Source organism: Pyxicephalus adspersus, chromosome 1, assembly GCF_032062135.1.
Source record: "Pyxicephalus adspersus chromosome 1, UCB_Pads_2.0, whole genome shotgun sequence".
Classification (NCBI taxonomy): Eukaryota; Metazoa; Chordata; class Amphibia; order Anura; family Pyxicephalidae; genus Pyxicephalus; species Pyxicephalus adspersus.
In genome coordinates this window covers 19,734,148-19,755,346 of record NC_092858.1, presented here as the reverse complement: position 1 = coordinate 19,755,346, position 21,199 = coordinate 19,734,148, and the positions used below count along the sequence as shown (strand labels likewise).

Here is a 21,199-nt window from a genome sequence, read left to right as displayed (position 1 = left end):
CACATAATAACACTGCCAAAGAAATATTTTTGTTGCTGATGTCTCTGAAAGATGAAAGACGCACAATTCTGTCATTTTGGGTTGTTGGCAAAAAAATCTTTAATTTCACTTTAGCTTACAAAACTCTGAGCAGCATATTACCTTTGAGTTTTCTTTGATCCTATTAGTTTTAGCTTGACTTTCTAACTCTGACTTTAAATCTAACATAGCTTCTGCTGACCAATAGAAGTGCAACAGCAACCTTACCCCTGACGTAATAATTATTCCTACGTTTCTTCCTACGTCACCCGCCCCAGGCGTGAGATCGGTAGCGTAGTTTGGAAAAAAAACTTGCCGATCTTACTGCATGTGCGTGAGATCGGCAAATTTTTTTCATTTTACGAAAAGGCTCTTTCTGCCCATGCCCGAGATGCTCGGGCATGTGCAGAAAGAGCACCAAAGAGCCTCCCGGAATGCCTGACATAGGTATCCCGGGAGGCTTTGCACTCCCATTCATTAGAGAAGATAGGGAGCAATGCTGCACCCGTCTTTATTTTTTTTTAAAAATGGTGTTGCACTTAAAAAAACACTAAAAGAAATGTTACCTTACATAAAAGGGTTGTCTACTCCTATGCAAAGTGAAAATTCTGAGTTTAGGTATGCTTTAACTAGTGTAAATGTCTGTATCTGTCTGTCATTTGCAACCCATATTTAATGTACAGAGCTGCGTAATGTGTTGCCATTATATAAATCCTGTTTATCAATAATAATCATAATAATAATAATAATAGAAAGTAAATGGTCTAAATATTTATGTAATGTGATATTTCAGTTCTTTCTATTAAATAAATGTACTAAATTGTGTGAAATTCTGTTTTACTTTGTCATTAGGGGGTATTGATTGTAGTTTATTGAGAAATAAAAAAGAAATGAAAGGATTGTATCATCAGGCTACAACATAACAAAACTGAAATACTCAAAGGGCTCTGAATACTTTCTGAAGCCACTCTACCGGTAGCTCAACATAAGGTTCTATTAACATCAGGCTACAACATAACAAAACTGAAATACTCAAAGGGCTCTGAATACTTTCTGAAGCCACTCTACCGGTAGCTCAACATAAGGTTCTATTAACAAATTTTCTCCTTTCCTCATTCCTCCAGATTCCTTTGCTTATATTTTGCACTTCAAACACACCCATTCAAAATTCCTTAAACTATTCTTCAAAATAGCTCTTTTGATAATGGGCTTTTTTATTTATAATTCTATGGGCGTATTAGGCCTGAGATTACAGTGCTAACATTCACAACCCTTAGGCTTAGTCTACACGGACTGTTTCCCCAACATTTAACCTGAGGCTTTTAAAGCCCATGTTTGAAATTCCTATGCATTCCAATGGGCTAATCTACACCAGGACGTTTCCTTGAGGCAAGTTTATGAGCTTTATCTTAAACAATGCTTGCAATGTTTAAAAAAATAAAAGGCTGGGTTAAAGCTGGAAAATGCGCGAAAATTCATTGATTTCAATTGGATGTTTCCCTGCGTTTTTAAGCATTTATACAGGGATTTTCCAGCATTTTACAGGCAAGCTTGAAAACGCTAATAAAAGTGCATATAAACGCAAATAAACGCAATAGGAACGTTTACATGAGTTTTTAAAAATGTCCATGTAGACTCAGGCTAAATACAAATAAAAATGGCGGGAATTGCATCACTTCAAATGTATGAGCAGCCAGCAAGGCACAGCAAGGCCAGCAGAGGGCGCAGCCTTGTACTCACATACTGGCCTTATGGCAGGGGTGTCAAGATTTAAATACACAGAGGGCCAAAACAAAAAACTTTTGACAACATTACGGGCAAAACTGAAAGTTTATTGAAAAAATTGAGGAAGTTTTTCCTTCTCATTGGATATAAAACTTTTTCATATAAAAATAATGAGGTTTTGCTTAATATTCAATCTAGAACAAGCTTATATTAGAGAAATAGCACCGCTACTACAATTCCCTGTGTCTATAAAACAGTCCAATGTGGGGCCACGCATAGGCAGAGAGCCCGCTGGTCTATAGACGCGATGCTGGGTTTTAAAGTAGCGGCACTATTTCAGTGCAGCGGTGGGCCAGCTGCAGTTCATATTTAGGATTCTTTTGGGGGCCAGATTTAGCCCTCAGGCCAGCGTTTGACACTTCTGTATAGTCTATCAATCTCCTCACTGATTACAATAAAATCTTCATCACAACACTGGAGAGCTGCGCTGCCTTTACCGACCGGAAGTGTACCCGGCGGGCACCCCCCTGTAAACACGAAAATGGTTAAACAGCTCTATATTAACCCGTTAGACCCTATGAAACGCTACATGTACAATAAGACTGATAACCGAAATGCTTTTGTCGAAATTTAGTAAAAAAAAAAGTGAAGCTATTTGCCCCTGACCAAAATGGCTGCTTACGTGAGTGGGAGTTTTTAATCCACTCCCAGCATTTAAATTTTGCCCGAATCCAAGATGGCAGAGAAGCACTTCCGGTCTTTAATTCATGCCGGCTGCAGCAAGTAGCGCTGTTCTTTGAGTGTGTCGGAGCCCCCTTGTGTGACATAGCACTTCCGGTTCCGGCCCCATTGTTGCAAAGCGATGGCGGCGCGGGCTGGTTTCCAATCGGTGACTCCCGGGGGATCCGGGCCAGCGGCAGCCGCGATGGGGCCTGGGACGCCCGGGCCTGCTGTGAGGATGGGCCCCGCCCCAGGACAGGGCATGTACCGCTCACCAATGCCAGGAGCCGCTTTTCCGGTAAGAGCTGCACATTACCGGCATCCCCCTCCCCCTATGTGTGTGCCAGGCCCCTCACATCGCCATATTACACTCTGCATGATATAAACAATTCATCTCATATATAACATTAGCTGTGCACCGGATAATTGTGTCCCCGGCTCACATTATCATCACAAGGAGGATCTATAATGACCAGCACAACTCTGAGCCCTCCATCTATACATCAGTCAGATTATCTATAACAACCACCATCATCCCCTCCTATTGTCCGATACTCCCTCCCCCACCTCCTAGATTGTAAGCTCTTCGGGGCAGGGTCCTCTTCTCCTGTGTCACTGTCAGTATCTGTCTGTCATTTACAACTTCTATTTAATGTACAGCTATGTGTAATATGTTGGCGCTATATAAATACTGTTTAATAATAATAATTTATTCCATACAAAGACCCTGATACGATGGAGGAGCCCCCCCAAATAATATATATGGCTCCCGGGGTTAAAAAAAATACATCCCCAGCCCACCGTACGCTGCACGGCCTGTGAGTTGTATATAGAATCCAGTGATATTGTATATGGCACCCTCTATTATCAGCCCCGAAGAGCTTACAATCTAGTAGGTGGGGGAAGTAACACACAATAAGATGGGAGATATGAATTGGTGGGAAGTAGTGAGGGTTTCAAGAAACAGAAGAAGAAGGGTAGACAAGTTTGAAATAATGGGTTTTGAGTGCTCTTTTAAATGAGCAGAAAGTAGGAGTAATGCAAATAGGACAAGGAAGACCATTCCAGAGAGTTGGGGCAGCTCTAGAAAAGTCTTGTATCCGTGCGTGTGATGAGGTTATGAGTGAGGAAGTCATTACTAGGTCATTGGAGAAGCAAAGAGAGTGGCCAGGGCATTGTTTTTCAGGTCAGTTGTAAGTCGATTCTCCTTTATCAGGATGTTTTGATTGGAATCCATGTTAGGCTAAGTACACACATGTAATATTTGGATCTTTCATCATCCTTTCCAACAACAAAAAACTGAATGATGTATCAGACACAGCACCATTCTGCTCTCTAGGGAGGTGAGGGGGAGAACAATGGAGCAGCACCCCGCTGCATTCTCTTCCCTTCACTTTCATTACGATCGTTTCGTATCCCTGGATCCATGAACGATGAGCTCGGCACACACACCAGATTCTCCTCCAATATCAGCCCTGAGGCAATATCAGATAAGAGTCGTCTAATGTGTGTACGTAGGCTTACTGTCACCAATCAGCTATGTGTATAACATTCTATTATCATCATCAGTGAATTGTTGGTTGAACACTTTATTATCATAATTGGTAAGCTGTAGGTACCACACTTGGTTATCATCATACAGTGTTCTCCCCAGCCCCATTTAGCCGGGCGCACCACCCAGCACTTTTCAGTAATCACCCGGCTGTTTTTGGGTGGTTACTGAAGAATTGTGTTATAGGGGCTGCCACCCACTTCAACACTGTCATCAGCGAGTTGCAGACCAAACATTTAATTATCATCCTTAGTGAGCTGTATGTATAGAACGCTTCGTTATTGTCATTAGCAAGCTGTAGGTAGCATACTCTGCTATTATCATTGGAAAAGTTGTAGGTAGAACACCCTAAACTTATTGGTAAATTCTTAGAATGCCCAGTTATCTTCATTGGTAAATTGTAGGTGGAATACTCTGTTGTTATCAGTAAGTTTTTATGCCGAGCGGCCTGTTATTGTTGTTGGTTGAGGTTGAACAGTTTGTAATTGTCATCAGTAAGGTGTAGGTATAATGGCCAGTTCTTATCATTGGTAAGATATATTAATGTTCTGTTATTGTACATGGTATGTTCTATTTATCTTCACCATTAAGTTGTAGGTATAACTCCATTATCGTCATTAATAAGTTGTAGGTATAAAGTCCATTTATCATCATTGGTGAGTTGTGTATCGCTTCGTTATCAGTAAGTTGTTAGTATAACGTTATGATCGGTAAGTTGTTAGAACACCTTGTTATGAGTATTGGAGAGATGTCAGTATTGCTCCATGATCCTCATCAGTAAGCGGTAAGTCTTGGTGGTATTGTCATCTGTAAATTGAAAGTAGAATGGCCACTTATCTTCATTGGTAAGTTGTACATGGGATTCCCTGGTATTGTCATAAATTGCAGGTACAAAAGTCTGTTATTGTAACTGGTAAGCTTTAGGTATAACCACAGTTTCTTCAGTAAGTTGTAGGTAGAACTAGCAGTGAGTTGTAGGTGTAACGCTCCCATCAGTAAATTGTTGGTATTGATGTTATCATCATCATCACCATCCAGGAATTATAGGTAGAATTCTCCATTATCGTCATTAGTAAGTTGTAGGTAGCATACTCTGCTAAGTTGTAGTTGGAACACTCCATTCATCCGTCATTGGTAAATTGAAGTTAGAACGTCACTTCACCATCAATACAATGCCCCTAATGTCAAATTAAACTCTTCTTTTCTGTGCGTTGCATTATACCAGCCTAATCATTTTCACCAAAAAGACACACGCAGGATCTTTTCTCCCAATGTTTAGGAGTGTTGTGCTGCAACACATATGTTTTAGATGTTCACTATGTTCATGGTGTCATTTAAAATTTTTGCTTGGCAGTAACCCCCCCCCCCCTTTACTTTTTCAGCTCTGAAAGAATAAGCTGCCAGGATCCGGAGAAGGCACCTTGTGCAATGAGTAGCTTTAATGTCCAGGGGTTGAAGGTTGCAGGAGGACATGTTTAGAAATCACTGACCGGATCTGCACTGTTTTAATAAACAAAAAACTAAAATATGCCACTATAATCCCTGGAATGCCATGGGTTTTGGGATGTGAGGAAAAAATAAGCACACCCTTCTCCACAATACTACCTCCGCAACACCAATCTCCCCTTTCACATAATGTTCATTTTTTGATGATGGGTCTGCTTTAAAGTGAACCTGTTTACTTTGTATGGTCTTCCCTCAGCTTAGTTGCCAGGTTTAGGACGTGGTAGCTTTATTATCTAAAGGAGAGAATGTGGCGGAAGCAGTGTTCTCCCCACCCGGCACTTTTCAGTAACAGCCTGGCTGTTTTTGGGTCGTGACCTAAGCGTTGGGTCACAATACAGGGGCCACCACCCAGCTTCAAACACTTCTGGATTCAACAGTGGGCAGAAGGATAATTTTAGCATTTCATGGCCCTGTCTGCGGTGCTGCAGTATAAATCCTCAGTTTATCATATTAATCCCTAATAAAATGTATAATTTTTTGGGATATGGGACTATTAAACACCTTATGACACAATACAGGGCATATGTGTAAACCTATACACCTTTGTTCTTGCATGGTGTGCCCAGGAAGCTTTTCCCCTCACATCTTATTTCCCTTCACCCTGGGATATCCCCCTTTACCGGTAATATAAACATAACCTTTTCATCAAATCATTGGTACAAATATTGAAGCTTTGTCTAGTGAAGTCATTTTTCAGTTGTTGTATTTTTTTATTCTCTGTTTTGTAACTTTCTAAAACACAGTGGTTAGTACTTGTTACTAATCTCATCCTTTTGGTGTTTTATTTTTCTAATATATTTCAGTGTCTCAATTCACCTACTCACTTTCTCAGCAGTAAATTCAGAACCTAATTGAATATCCAAAATAAGTCTCTATTTCCAGGATGCAAATTCAAAGCTTTCATTTCTTTGCATTGCCATGACAGCAGGGATTTGAAGCGAACTGTTTATACTTTTTCTTTTTGACTTAAAACCTAATAAAAGTCACTGCTGGGATATGAGAAAATCACTGAATGTACTTTTTTTTTTCTCTAGCGCTTTTGAGTTTTGCAGTTTTTAATTTCTTATACCTACAAAGCGTATTGCTTTCAATAGAAATTGTCTTTATCTGACTCCCAGGAGCTCTCTTATCATTCATCTGAGCTTGTCTTCTGTGCTACATAAATAAATAAATCTCCAGTGAGAGGAAAAATTAAATTGTTCGAAAAATTGCAAGCTACCTGGCTGCTAAGATGATGGAGTGGTATCAAAGCAGAACTAAAGGAATCAATGATCAGGCAGGACATTATTGCAGAAAGGTGCAGGTGATGTCCCTTCTGTAATAATCCCTCCTACCTGCCTGATCACTCCAGGTATCTGTCAAAGAGCTGCACATGGCAGATTTAGCTTTGATTGCCAGGATACATTGCAAGCTTGGCTTCTCCTGTGCATGCCGGGAATGTATGGACTCCTGCATGCATGTGCAGGGGCTATGTCATCCCGACATGGCAAATCAAGATAGCCAAAGAAGATAGCAGTGCCCTGCGAGGGAATGTGTACAGGTGAGTATCAGGTTTTTTTTTTGCTTTATTATTCGTCATTTGCCTGGAATTTGGATGCACATCTGGTTATATCCCTGTCCAGGTTGGCTACTCTGGGATGACAGTCATTCAAGTTGAATTTTTAGGAGTAAAGGGTACTTCCCTCATAGATTTTTAATAATATATGACATTGGCAGTTGGTAGAAAAAAAAAGCACCTTAATTGCATAGGGTACAAAACATGTTTTAGCCCAAGAAAAAACCCTTTCCTTTAATAACGGCCAGGAACCAAAAGTGGAAAATTAATAAAAATGTGGGAAGCCCCCAACCAAAATTCAAGGATTGGTTATCCGTTGGTCCTCCACCCTGCCTGGTCTTATGAATGGAGCTGGAATTTTACCGAAAGGTGAGGAACATGGGTGGGGCCAATTGTTTTCCGGAAAAATAACTTAGCGTATTTTTTTAAGACGGTTTTCACTTTTAAATGGAAGCATCACGCATGAAGCAAAAGGAGACCCCATTCTATATGGCAGAGCCAAAATCTCTATAATAATTTGCTGCCTTATAAATGTGCTAAAGTTGCTTTAGACAATAGATTGCTTTCATTATACTAATTGGTGAATATTGGTTCAATGCAGCGACCCGGGATGCTTCCAGGCAGTCGGATGACTCCTCAGGGACCAGCCATGGGACCTCCAGGTTATGGTGGAAGTCCAGCTGCTCGACCAGGGATGGCTCAGTCAGGTATGGACCAGTCCCGGAAACGCCCTGCACCTCAGCAGATACAGCAAGTTCAGCAACAACAGGCAGCTCAAAATAGGAACCACAGGTAGGTAACAAATATACATGTACTGAAGTATTTAGTGACCTAAGAATGGGTCACTGGTTAATGGCATGGGCCTTGTATTTAAATGGCGTTACCTGGAAGCTTCACAATTTATCATACTTTCATCCACAAGCCATGGCTAGTAGAAAACAAAGAATGCTTGCAAAGAATAATTTCTGTAAACTACCAACCGACAGAACAGCAATTATTAATTTTACCCTAAATGCTTGTCCTTATTTTTGGACATTTACTGACTTTTTATGGTGTCAAGTCCTTCCCCTAACTAATATAGAACATCTTCAAATTTGAGCATATGTGCCCACAAATCCAATTTGTACCTTTTTTTTTATGTGGGTTATGCCTTATTCCAAACTTCTTTCAAAGCAAATGACAAATAATTGAATCAGCCAATCTTTGGACCAAAGAATGGTGAATTAGCAGTTTTAATTAAACATAGATTACTGTGCAGTATAGGACACTGCTAAAACCTGAATCCCAGCTTGAACAAGGTTCAGTACATGTCAGTTCTGACCAAAATTGAAAGAATTGTTGTCAGTTAACCTCTAAATTGAATTTATTAGAAACTTTCCTACAGAAAAAAGGACTTCAGGAGCACTGAGTCTAAGACACTGACAACATGTATATAAAATAATATATATATTATACATGCTACTGTACAGTTATTTTTTTACCAGATTTTTGTGTTTTTTATTTAAACTTAATTATTAATTTTATTAAATATTGGACATATTTTGGTGAGTTATGCCTAAGAATTATAGGCCTACAATGTAAAATAAATTTCCATGTAAAAAAATGTAACGCTTTTTGCATGGAAATACAGACAGAATTAGAATGCTAGGGAGGTTGAGCAATTGACTGGTCCCTACCTGGCTCCTATTGTGTACCCAGACTCCTTTATCTGCTGTGGACACTCCTTTACACAAATTTTGCTCAATGGCTAGTGTGATTAATACAAGCTGTTTCCTCCCATTGTCCAGCGTGATTCAGATTTCAACCATGCTAATATGCATCACATAACTACAGAATAAGATAATAAAAACAGAACCTACTAATATCATGACTTTTTTTTCAATGCAAGATTGCAATGATTTTTGAAACAAGATGTAGAGCAGGGGTGCCCAACAGGCAGATAGTAATCCACCAGTGGATCGCAAGGGCAATGTGAGTAGATGGCTGAGTCTTGCCTTTCAAAATAAACTCTACTGCGCACAGCTATTAAGTCCAAGTTTTTTTGTCGGTAGATCATTTTGACTTTGACATTTGTGTGGACACGCCTGATCTAAAGAGAAACTTGGTGTGTTGAAGTTCATCTTCAAACTATGATATATTTAAAAAAAAACATGCTTAGCTGTACTTTGCTGTTTAAATGTTAAAAGTGAAGGTTAACTGTTGTCAAGTTTGTTCCACATTTGTGTGTCCAAGTGGAACGAAAAACAATTCGTAGTTTAGGCCTTAGAGGTAGCGTTGAGTTATTGTGCCATCACTTATGAATATCTGAATGTTTGTACACTGTGCTGGAGGGTAAGGCCATGATCTTAGCTGATCTCATTTCTTTTTCAATTTTAAAGTGCTAAAAAGAAGAAGATGGCTGATAAGATTCTACCTCAGAGGGTGAGTGTTGACGAAATGATGGACTACCAATAAAACATGTTTCAGAAGTTGCGCACATTGTAATTGCTTTGACTTTCTGCACAGATTCGGGAGCTCGTACCTGAATCTCAGGCTTACATGGATTTATTGGCTTTTGAGAGGAAATTGGACCAGACAATTATGAGAAAACGGCTTGATATTCAAGAGGCCTTGAAAAGACCGATCAAGGTAAGTTTGAGTTCTATAATTTACTCAGCCGCTGCACTGGCAGTTTTTTTCCAAACATCTTTATTTTGACATTTTTTTTCTCAATAGCAAAAACGGAAACTTCGCATCTTCATTTCTAACACATTTAACCCAGCAAAGTCTGATGTTGAGGATGGAGAAGGGACAGTGGCTTCTTGGGAGCTCCGTGTAGAAGGCAGACTTCTGGAAGATGTAAGTAACAAATCATATATAATCTATACCATGTGTTTTTATGAAAATAAGAAAACTAAAAACAGACAACCAAAACCTGGTATGTTGCGACTCTTTCCTGTCTTCTGTGCTTTGATCATTCCAGGCACTGCATATTTTCTGGCACATATCTGGATTGTACTACCAAGGGTTGCCCTCTTCTCTGACAATAATCCACTGCAGTTTATGTGGAACCAAACTCCGCTATACTTACCTGTCTCCGTTCATCACCTGAGAACCATTATCTTCATTTTTCTCTTCCTAGTTGTGATCTTTGGCCATCTTGATTGGCCGGGATAATGCAATATTCACAAAGGCGCTTCAGAGTTCATTCATTCCTGGCAAGTTCAGGTGAAGCAGTGATTGCTGGGTATCCTGGCAGCCATACTAAGCTGCTCATTTTCAGTTCAGCTTTTTTTTTTTTTTTTTTTTTTTTTGACAGCTCCTTTAGCGCAATCAGGCAGGTAAGAATGCTTATTGCAGAAGGGACATGGCCTATCTCATTCTGCAATAAAACCCTGCCTGATGCCAGTATTTAAAAGTGGAACTTTAGTTCCGCTTTATCCTTATCTACGACAAATATGAAGGCTGCTTCCACTGACCTCCATCTGTAAAATACTAGTTACCAGACTAATATACTCATGCACTGGCTTCATGACATTCTCAGTAACAACCTTGTTACAGTTTGGCATATTGACAAAATAAAGTCATGTATTTACATGTATACTTGCTATATTTCCCTATTAAAGTCTGCACAGATCATTCAGCACAATAATGAAAGAGAATTCACCCCTTGTAAGTACCTTATAGCACCAACAAGTCTCCTCTTCTGTATAAGCATGGGGTTATTTGGGGTTTACTCTAAACATATGAATGTATACAATAATGTGGATGGAACTCTCCTAAGAACCCCCTTTCCTTGGCCAGATAAATTGAACCATGTGCTTGGTTTTTTATGGTTTTTGAGAAGTATTCTGAGACACAAAATGGCAATAGTGGTTTGGGTGCAGTAGAATCTTACATGCAGCAGAAGGATGGCACATGTATTTTTGCCTTTTTTGACATAAGGGTGTCAAACTCAAATACACAGAGGGCCAAAAAATAAAAACTTAAGACAGTTTAAGTCACAGACCAACTTTGAAATTTATTGAAAAAATCGGGGAACGTTTACCTTCTCATTAGATATAAAAACCTTTTCATATGGAAACAAATAGGTTTTGCTTAACACTCAATCTGCGACAAGCCTATAATGAGGCATAAAATTTTTTTTTTTCTATTTAGAAAAAAATCTTGTCTTTCTCTATTTGTAGCCTTCTGAGTTAAATTTCAATGGTAACCTTTTTTTGCACAGGCTAACAATAATGATAACCATGTTCTTCTATGAACACTCAACCTTTCAAGTCCATGCCTTGGAGTAGCAAGGAAAAGTACATTAGGAAAACATTTATTCAAGGTCCAAGCCAGATATCTGGCATCTCTTCTTGGATGCTAGTTCATCAATGTTTGGGGTCAGACTCTGAGCTGAGGAATTCTCAGGATTGAATGAAGGTGTTCATCAGTAAGACAACTCCTGTGCAATGTCTTGTTCATCTTCAACTTGGAGAATAGTTGCTCACACAGATGTGTGCTGCCAAACATAGAAAGCAGTTGAGCAGCGTCAATGTCATGGATGTAGCTTGGAAATTGTGCAGCACCCACAGCGTCATACACTTGGATAACAGCAGGCTATGCACAGCCTGAGAGACCGCTATATGCCATGGGTCGCCAAGAAGCCCCTGTAACTCCAAAAGACTCCTAGCATCTCCCATGTGTAGCTGGGGGGGTTGCTGAAAATGCCAGATGTGGCCAATACGGGGATAAATCTTGAGTGGCCCGCTGCTGGAATTCCCTCTTCATCAGAGAGGCCGCTGGTCTATAGATGCGAGTGATGCCGGGAATTGTAGTAGCGGTGCTGTTTCAATGGCCGGCCAGCTGGCAATTCAATTTTAGGATTCCTTTGGGGGCCAAAAAAAAGGACGTTGCAGGCCGGAGTTTGACACCCTTGCTTTATAGAGTTCCCCATTTATGGTAAAGCATATTTGAGTTGTCAGGGTTTTTATGCTCTAGTGATTTAGACCTTTTACCCTTATTTTATAAACTCCCCTTGCCAGCAAAGCAATAATAGAAAAGTTAGTGCACTTTTTTTTTTAGATAAACAAGAAATAAAATCTAATTAAAAGGATAGAAGTGGGCTCACCATTGCTCCCTTTTATTTTTATTTTACTGTTATTGTTTTTATGGCGCTGTGTTGTCATATAGCAACTGACCAAAAACTTTTCTGGGCAATTGCTGTGCTAGTGGTGGTACTTTTATCTGCTGCTACTTCAGCTGTCATTTCCTTCTTTGTACCTGTCTTTTTTTTTTTTTTTTTTCTTATTTATAACAGACCAGCAGGAAAAATGTGGCTACCTTCAGCCTGCACAACTGTTAGCTAATTGATGCATACATTTGTGATGACCACAATGGTTTACATACTGTTCCGATTGCTGTGCTTAGTACACAGTACTTTGTCTCTGCATTATTATTCTGTGTGGTTTTATGGTATATCTCCATATTGTCACAGGTTTATCATCGCATTTTTGTTTTGTTTTGCAGGCACCTTTGTCCAAATACGATGCTACCAAACAGAAAAGAAAATTCTCTTCATTTTTTAAGTCTTTGGTCATTGAGTTAGACAAGGATCTGTATGGGCCAGATAATCATTTGGTGGAGGTATGTTCTCAGTGTAAAGTGCAACTTTGTGGAGCTCCACTTTAGAATCCTACAATATCTTGTTCCTAATTTTTGTATTCATACACACACTCCACATTTTACTTCCAATACATTATGCATTGAACTTTTCCAAGCTCTTTAAAAATGGATATGATGCATATATTTCTATGCAAATGTATTACAACCTTTCTCATCCTGAGGAGGTAACTACACCTATTCTTTCCACTGCTAAGGAACATTTTCCATTAAGAAACACTGCTAAGGAGCATTTTTCCCACCATTCTTTTAGTCTGCTACAAAGTAAGAAGGTTCTGTCTATACAATCTAATATACAAGGTTCTTCTCCAATAACTACCAATGAGGGAACAGTTTTCACTGAATTTCTATTTTGAATGTTCTTTTAATTTTAATAATACTGAAAATTGTGTTGCATAGAACAGCTTTGGATGCAAATATGCAAAATGTAGAAAACATTTATTTATTTATATATATATATATATATATATATATATATATACACAAATATCGATTTACACTTTATTCCTATGTAGTATGAGCAGTAGATGTATTAGCAGGTAATACTTTAAATCTACACGTTATCACTGTCCTCATCGGACAGTACCGGAACAGCACCTCTATTCATTCTTCTCCTATTTACTGTTGGCGTGTTCCCTGTGAGCACATGTGCATTTAGCAGAACCTGATTGGCTGGTAGTACTGCCCCTCCCTCTTTCATTGCTGCTCTGCAGGGGAGGATACCAAATCATAATCATGGTATGCTAATCCTGAGCATCAATACAATTACTTTGGCATAAACTGCATGTATAACAGATAAAGATTTAGCATCCAACCTCTGCTATAACACAACTTATATAGCAGTGTGCTGAATTATATGGATCTATGTACTGTACGGTAGGTTAGGATTACATGTGAATAGGCTGCTCTCCTATCTGCGTGCACACATCTGAACAGTAGTAATTACGGTGTGTTCAGAAATATTCAGAACTGCTGTTATGTAAAATATAGCATGTTTCTCATCCAATGTGAATCTGATATACTCATTACCATCAACTACTAGATAATGATGGACATGTGTGGGCATCTTTTATTTGTTTTTTTTGATCGGGCACTTGTCATGGTATCTTTCATATGATTCCAGTGAAAGATATCTTTCTCCTGTGAACCTCCTGTGCCTCTTTTTTGGAAAAAGTGTAAAATGCAAATGATAATACCAGCAAAATTACCACCTCATATGATGTACGGGGGCTGGGGACAGCGGGGCTGCTAGTGACCCTAAAGGAGGTACACTAGCCAGTGAGCGGCTGTCTAAAAACAATTTCTTAATAATTGCTAAGAGATTTTTTTTACCCTGTGGCCCTATTTTGAATGTATTGGTGTATAAGATTGATGGCCACCAGAGGGCAGCATTCTTCTGCAGTCTGTATGTGTTCATATTCCCAGCAGGGCAGCCTGTAATTCAGGTAAAATATAGACAAACCTAACTGCAGAATAACATAACCATTCAGACAGGACAGGACCTGCAGGCAATACTTGTAGAAATGGTGCAGGGATAAAATAGTGAAATAATTTTCTGATGACTCTGATGTTCAGATAATTTTGTGTAGAGAGCCATACACTTTCTTTACCATAAAACGTCTGGATACAATGCTGAGTTTATATTATAGGATGTGTCAGTGACCTGTTATTGTATCTGTGTGAAAGAAATTCTATATCTGGCTCCCAGGATAATGGATTTAATGGTGTCCAAAAACACTTATAGGGTCATAATAGCTGCAGGGAGAATTTCTTTATAATACATAAGTGAAACACTTCAGACTTTACAAAAGATCAGAAACTTTGTCATTATGCTTGTATGATGGAGTGATTTTTCTGCTCGAGAACTTCTTTTTAAAACATTTCTTTTAGCAATCATCACAAATATCCTTTTTGCCAATTGTGAGGTTGGGGATTGTCATTTAAATTATTCTTTTGTGTCAGCTCTCGGAGTGCTTTGTGATATATGATTCGCTATTCTAATATCACAACAATTTGGCATGTACCCCAAAATGTACATACAGCATTGGTTCACCCCCATACACCTCAGATGGTCTATTTCCTATAGACCATCTTAATACCAAACTTAATTTTCATAATAAATTGTGTACATAAATCTCCCTAATTAGATATTTGTGCCTGAAAAACTCTTTACTGCTCTGGAAGTCTAAGGTAGTGCCTATTGTAAACTCCTTCAGATCCAGGGTTATCTGCTGCGATACAGTTCCTATAAGCCCTGTGCTTGCAGATTTTTGGAATCCGAGGCAGTTCCATGACTAGCGATGAGAGGTGGAGGGTTTACTAGCCGTAAAAATGTTATTTATCCTGCTCCTAAAGCCAAAATAAACCGGTATGACTCGCCTATTTGTGTTCCAGCGCAGGACACTGCCATCTTCCTTCTCTTCCTCCTCCTACAGATGATCTTTGGCCATCTCGATTAGCCGTGCCTTGATAACTTAACTCTTTTGGACTACGGGGTATCCCTGCAGTTCAGCTTTGACACCAGGAACCAGCAGCAATCAGGCGGGTAAGGCACATTATTGCAGAAGGCACATCACCTGCCTCTTTCTGCAATAATGACCTGTCTGACCATACAAACCTAAAAGTGGAAGTTCCTTTTTAACATACAGGGCAGGGTGGCAAATTTTAAGTTATTTCACTTAAGTTGGAATTTGAGTTGTTGTTTTTATTTTAGCAGTTTTTATTGCAAAAGATGATTATTTTTAGTTATATTACTTTAATTTCCAACTGCAGGCAAAAGAGTTTATAGCCTCTGTTCGTTTTTTTATTGTCTTGGGGCAATCATGGTAAAATGTCCAGTCCATACACTAGGACTAAAAGTGTTTCTGCTGCTTTCTGAGCCTTCTTGTCCTGGTGACAATCATAAGACATTTTTTCTAGTTCAGGTGTAACAAAAGTAAAAGAAAATCTACAGGGATTGAAACATAATATAATTTTTTTTGTTTTAACACCTAATAAAAGATGAATGAAACATTCTCCTTTTGAGGATCTGTTTTGACCATTCTTGATTTTCATTGCAGTGGCACAGAACGCCAACCACTCAGGAGACAGATGGGTTTCAGGTCAAGCGTCCAGGAGATGTCAATGTCCGATGCACAGTGTTGCTGATGCTTGACTATCAGGTAAAAATATGTATTCATAAACACACTTATAATACATTTCATTCGTATAGTTTGGTTGAGTTAAAAAAGCTAGAAAGTACATAGCTGGAGCAAAAGTACCTATAGAAACGGATCCATGGAAAGGTTTGTGGACGAAAGGAATGAGAAATCTGACTGCTGTGGGCAACATTTTCTCCAATCGTCTTATTTAGGTCGTATTGTATTTTGTGACCTACCAATGCAAGACAAATCTTTCTCTGTTCTGTCATTGCATTACCATATTCTAATAACATCTGAATAATATTAACTCTTCTTTTTCCCAGCCACCTCAGTTTAAGCTTGATCCTCGTCTAGCTCGTCTTCTTGGGATCCATACTCAGACCCGTCCAGTCATCATACAAGCGCTATGGCAGTACATTAAAACTCACAAACTTCAGGATCCTCACGAACGGGAATTTATCATCTGTGACAAATACCTGCAGCAGGTAAGTGTGATTCCTCTCCCCGATTCCCTACTGGTTACAGATATTGGAATTTAACTCTCCATTCCATGGTTTGTCACCACAGATATTCGAATCTCAGAAGATGAAGTTTTCTGAGCTTCCACAAAGACTACATGCCCTCCTTATGCCACCAGAGCCCATCATAATCAATCATGTCATTAGGTAAAGATGATCTTCTAGTGAGATTTTCTTTTATCCTAGTCTACCAAGGTCGCTATATTTATTTATTTATTTTATATTGACAGTGTGGATCCTAATGACCAGAAGAAGACCGCATGTTATGATATTGATGTTGAAGTGGATGACACCCTTAAGACTCAGATGAACTCTTTCCTGCTTTCCACTTCCAGTCAACAAGAAATTGCAGCTCTAGATAACAAGGTAAAGGGAATGGGCCAGTTTAACAGAAACACCCAGGTTTTCTGAGAAAAGTCAAATGTAGGCTTAAGGTTAAAAGAATTTTTATTATGCCAAGATCTACTCACCTGGAATCCAACAAAGCACAGGATGAGCTGGATTGTAAACCCCATATTTAAAAAAAGAATTAAGAACAGCTGTGCAAATAGGATATGTGGCACCTGCTATAAATATGTCGCTTTTGTTTAGAGATCATAGATCTATGTTCCTAAGCAGCAGCAAGTACTTACAGGGTCATTTATAATAGAAGTGGATATCACTATTTGCTAGGCAGCTATCATGATTGTAGGCAGCAAAACCCTACAGAGATCTCTGCTTTAAAAAGCAGATAGAAAAAGAGGTGGTCTTGTGATTTTGACGGGTCACAATGATTGGGCCTTTTTCCCTATGATTCAGCTCATCTGGCTTTGGGCTCCTGAAACCGATGCAGCACAAAGTACATTTGTTTTATGCTTTTTAATGAGTCCCTTTAGATATGGGCCATTGCCGAAGATCTAAAATCCTGCTTTGCAAAATACAGGATCAGGCAGGTGGTTATTGCAGAGAAAAGTGAAATCCATTATTATTATTAGAGTATTTGTATCTCTAATACAGTCTAAGGTCAATTTTGGGGGGAAGCCAATTAACCTAACTGCATGTTTTCCGAATCTGGGAGAGCCTGCAAACTCCATGCAGATAGTGTCCTGACCGAGATTCGAACCTGGGACCTAGCACTGCAAAGGCCAGAGGACTAACCTCTGAGCCACTGTGCTCCCCATTTCACTTGAGAAACTGCCATGTAAAACAAGCATTCTGTTAGTATGTAAAGTCAGACAATGTACTACCACCTTCCATTTTCACATTCCTGACTCCACTTTCCTCGTTATATAAGTAATGCGGTATATAAAAATATGAGTGTACTGATCAATAGGCACGGGAGTTTGACCAAGCTGCCATATACATTTGGCTGTTACTCCTCTATACTAACACAGTGAATTGTAGGGGGATGCCAGGAAGTGTAATTATTTTTAGAGGGTATTTTGACACATTTTCAAGCAAAAATCCTAGCATTTAGTAGTATAGGAAAATAAGGGGTATGAAAATTAAATTGGGCTTTAGGATATGTAATTCCTAGTCACAAGGAACGAGTGATCTTGCTCTCCTGCTCTCTCATTGAATATTTAGCATGTGCACCCTGGAGGCTTTATTAGTGTGTGGAGCTGTTTTTGCAGCCTCAACTAATTGATTGTTTTGTAGAGGTTTTTATAAAACGTGTGCGTGCATTTTTCTGAGGATTATGCATTCTGTAAACCGCATTTTGCAGTCATTCATTTCATGCTTCTCAGTAGTTTTCTCCCAGGTGGACTTTTACGTTAGCTAACCAACATCTTACCAAATTTGTTTGCTTTTGTCTTGTCTTTTTAACACATTTTAACTCCCAGTGGTAGTAAAGTAGTTGCTCCACTTTCATTCGTTTCCCTACCCTGACATTTTTACATTTGTGTATTGGAAATTAGAGTCCGTGACTCTTTCATTTCATCAGCAGTGCGTTAAATGATGATTTACAGTAATGGATACCCTGCCCTAGTGGTTTGGTGAAGTCTAACATCTGTTGAGATACCTTGGGGCACCTTGGAGCTTTATGCAAATGGCCATCAATATGCAGTCTTAGTGCGTTAACATATGCTCTTGTTTTTAGATTCATGAGACGATTGAAACGATTAATCAGCTCAAGATTCAGAGGGAGTTCATGTTAAGCTTTGCTCGTGATCCTCAAGGCTTTATCAATGACTGGCTACAGTCTCAGTGCCGTGACCTCAAGGTGAGTGATACAGAAGCTACTTGTTTTTATGGCGTGCAGTGACTTTTACTCAGACTTCTAGAGCATTAATAATCTGCTCTTTCTCCAGTCTATGACGGACGTGGTTGGAAATCCTGAAGAGGAGCGTAGAGCAGAGTTTTATTTCCAGCCCTGGGCTCAGGAAGCTGTGTGTCGATATTTCTACTCCAAGGTATGTACATGTTTTAAGAATTTTTTTTTAAGCTGGGTGGGGGAGAAGCTGTAGGTGGGAGGCAGCCCCTAGACTGCAACCTAACTTTACAGTAACCACCCAAAAACAGCAGGGTGGATACTGAAAAATGCTGGGTGGTGTGCCTAGCTAAAAGGGGTTGGAGAGAACACAGAACCAGAAGATACTCCTTGCTATTTGCGATTTTGCAATTTGTGCATATTATTCACGGCTTGTCTTTCTTGTGTTTTTGTCTCTATAGGTTCAGCAAAGACGCCAGGAATTAGAGCAAGCCCTGGGAATCAGAAATACATAAAGAAACACTGGCACATGAGAAGCTGCCTATGGATGTGTATGTAACTGGGCGCTTCTCTGCGCCTAATTTGTAACATCTTATAGAGGCTTTAGGACACTGCTTTCAAGTGTATCAGAACGGAGGCCTCCGCCACCAAATGACTGACAAGTGGAATAAGGACACACTAATATTTATACTGGTCCCAGATGAGATAAACATAGAAGGCCATCAGATGTTGTGAGGGCTAGATAATTAAAGTCGAAGGATCAATTATTTTTAGTTTCCTTGCCACCTTAAGTGTCATTTTTTTTTTCATTACTGTTATTGTAATGTTTGTTTATGTTTAACTTAGTATTCTCTTCCCCAAATCAAAGCATCAAAGTGCAAGGTGTTTGGCCTCGCATACTCATGAGCCCCAAATGAATCGGTATGTGTTAATGTCAATATGTAGGGGTTACGGTATCATCTTGGACTGTATGAAAGATATGTTAGAGGCAATCGGTATATATCAGAATCATGAAAATGCAGTCTGTCAATTCACTATTAAATTTTTGCCTTGACTACGAAGAGGTACAATCACTTTCTAAATAGGAAGTGCAAAAAAATCAACATAGTGAAAAGTGATTTTGCACTGTATGGCACATTATGGGAGGGGGTGCTGTGCCCTTTGATTCTTAAATTTAGGATAACAATCTGTAAACAGGCTGTGTTATCACTGATGTGTCTTGAATGCAGCTGTCTATATCTATTAGCTGCATTTAGAAGTGTAATTCATGGACATGGATTATTTGCACAAATCAATAGTGTTCTGTAAGGTGCTGTCATTGACTGCTCTTTTAAAGTAGACCTTTGAACTTTGTGCAATGTCTGTTGTTTACACCCCCTTCCCATTTGAAAATAAAGGCATAAATAAGACCTGTAGGGGAAGACATAAAATTTGGTCTTCCAGATTCTCTGGTGCAGGAATGGAATTCCCAATATATGATAGATACTGGAAATCTCTTTATGGTTATGGTATGAGCATGGTCTTGTCAGGATTTAAAGTACTTCCCTGAATCATGCTGAAACATGTTGCCTAGGCACTCAGAGTAGAGGTTGGATATAGGTGAGTATACCATCTCATTTATTTTTCCTGACTGTTCTGCAAAGCAGATTGGCAGGGCAAATCTAAAAAGTAGTGTTTGCTTTTTAGTTGCAAGGCCCGCTTTGGAGAGTCTTCATTTACCAAGCAGTAAGTGTAGACTTTCAGGGAAGGCCCCGCACAGCTTATATGTAACCTTCTCACTTAAAGTTGCCTGTGCTTGATGCCTCTTCTAGTGAATTGATGGCTGCATGTTCAGACCAATTTTGCAGGTAGTTGGTAAAACCACTAGCCGTCGTCATACAGATATAATAGGATCACTGATAGATTTCAGGACTGCCATGTAAAGGATTCCAGAGGCCTGTGAAATGTATCGCAAGCTGGATAATGTATTAGGTTATATATAATTTTTGTTTTCTTAATAAAGTGGAAAAGGTTACACGTTCTGGACTAAGAAAGTGGTCAGTATATTTCAATGATGAAGGACTCTGATTTCTACAGTTAATATTTATACAGCATTTGCAGTCTGCAGAATGGGCTCTTGATATGCTGCTTTGCTTTCTGGGGTGTTCGCTTCAGAAGCTCTCCAATCTCTCACTGAATGTGCCCGCGAGCACCTCTATTCTCATGAAATATGTAGCCTTTTTTATTTTTAAATGGATTATGGTTTTGATGGACCAAAATATTGTTTTGTATCTTGTAGTCATTGCCAAGTTTTAATAAAAGCAACTTCTCACTAAATAATTTTGGCCGTGTACTGTTTCTTTCACCAAAATAGTTTAGGTTAATGAAGGATAGGACTTGTCATGTTATTTTATAGTCAAACATTTTTTTTTCCTGTTGGAACCATGTGAATTTTTATTTGCACACTGGACAGATTGCCTTTCCCAATTTGTCATACACTACTACTGTTTGAGAATGATGGGGAAAATCAAAAATTGTCCCAAGCTGTCAACTCTAAATCTATCAATGGAAACACCTGCAAAGGTGACAAAGTAGGAAACTTACTTCACTTTGTAAGGAGATTCTCTTACTTTGAAACCCTTTGCCCTTCTG

The 21,199-nt window shown here is 39.2% G+C and overlaps 1 protein-coding gene across 1 annotated transcript; it reads left to right on the top strand.

The window, feature by feature from the left end:
• The first annotated feature begins 2,481 nt into the window (after positions 1-2,481).
• On the top strand, positions 2,482-20,887 carry SMARCD1 (SWI/SNF related BAF chromatin remodeling complex subunit D1). The gene is made up of 13 exons (XM_072403201.1): positions 2,482-2,761; positions 7,678-7,868; positions 9,455-9,497; positions 9,582-9,704; positions 9,792-9,914; positions 12,567-12,683; positions 15,779-15,880; positions 16,183-16,344; positions 16,427-16,524; positions 16,608-16,743; positions 18,458-18,580; positions 18,669-18,770; positions 19,030-20,887. Exons 1-13 carry the CDS (start codon positions 2,606-2,608, stop codon positions 19,081-19,083), a joined length of 1,530 nt encoding a protein of 509 aa, XP_072259302.1. The 5' UTR covers positions 2,482-2,605; the 3' UTR covers positions 19,084-20,887.
• Positions 20,888-21,199: the final 312 nt, after the last annotated feature.

Coding starts and splice junctions, on each gene's coding strand:
- SMARCD1 (XM_072403201.1), top strand. CDS start 2,606: ATGGCGGCGCGGGCTGGTTTCCAATCGGTGACTCCCGGGGGATCCGGG. Junction 9,498..9,581: donor ATAAGATTCTACCTCAGAGG/GTGAGTGTTGAC, acceptor CTTTCTGCACAG/ATTCGGGAGCTCGTACCTGA. Junction 16,744..18,457: donor TTGCAGCTCTAGATAACAAG/GTAAAGGGAATG, acceptor TCTTGTTTTTAG/ATTCATGAGACGATTGAAAC.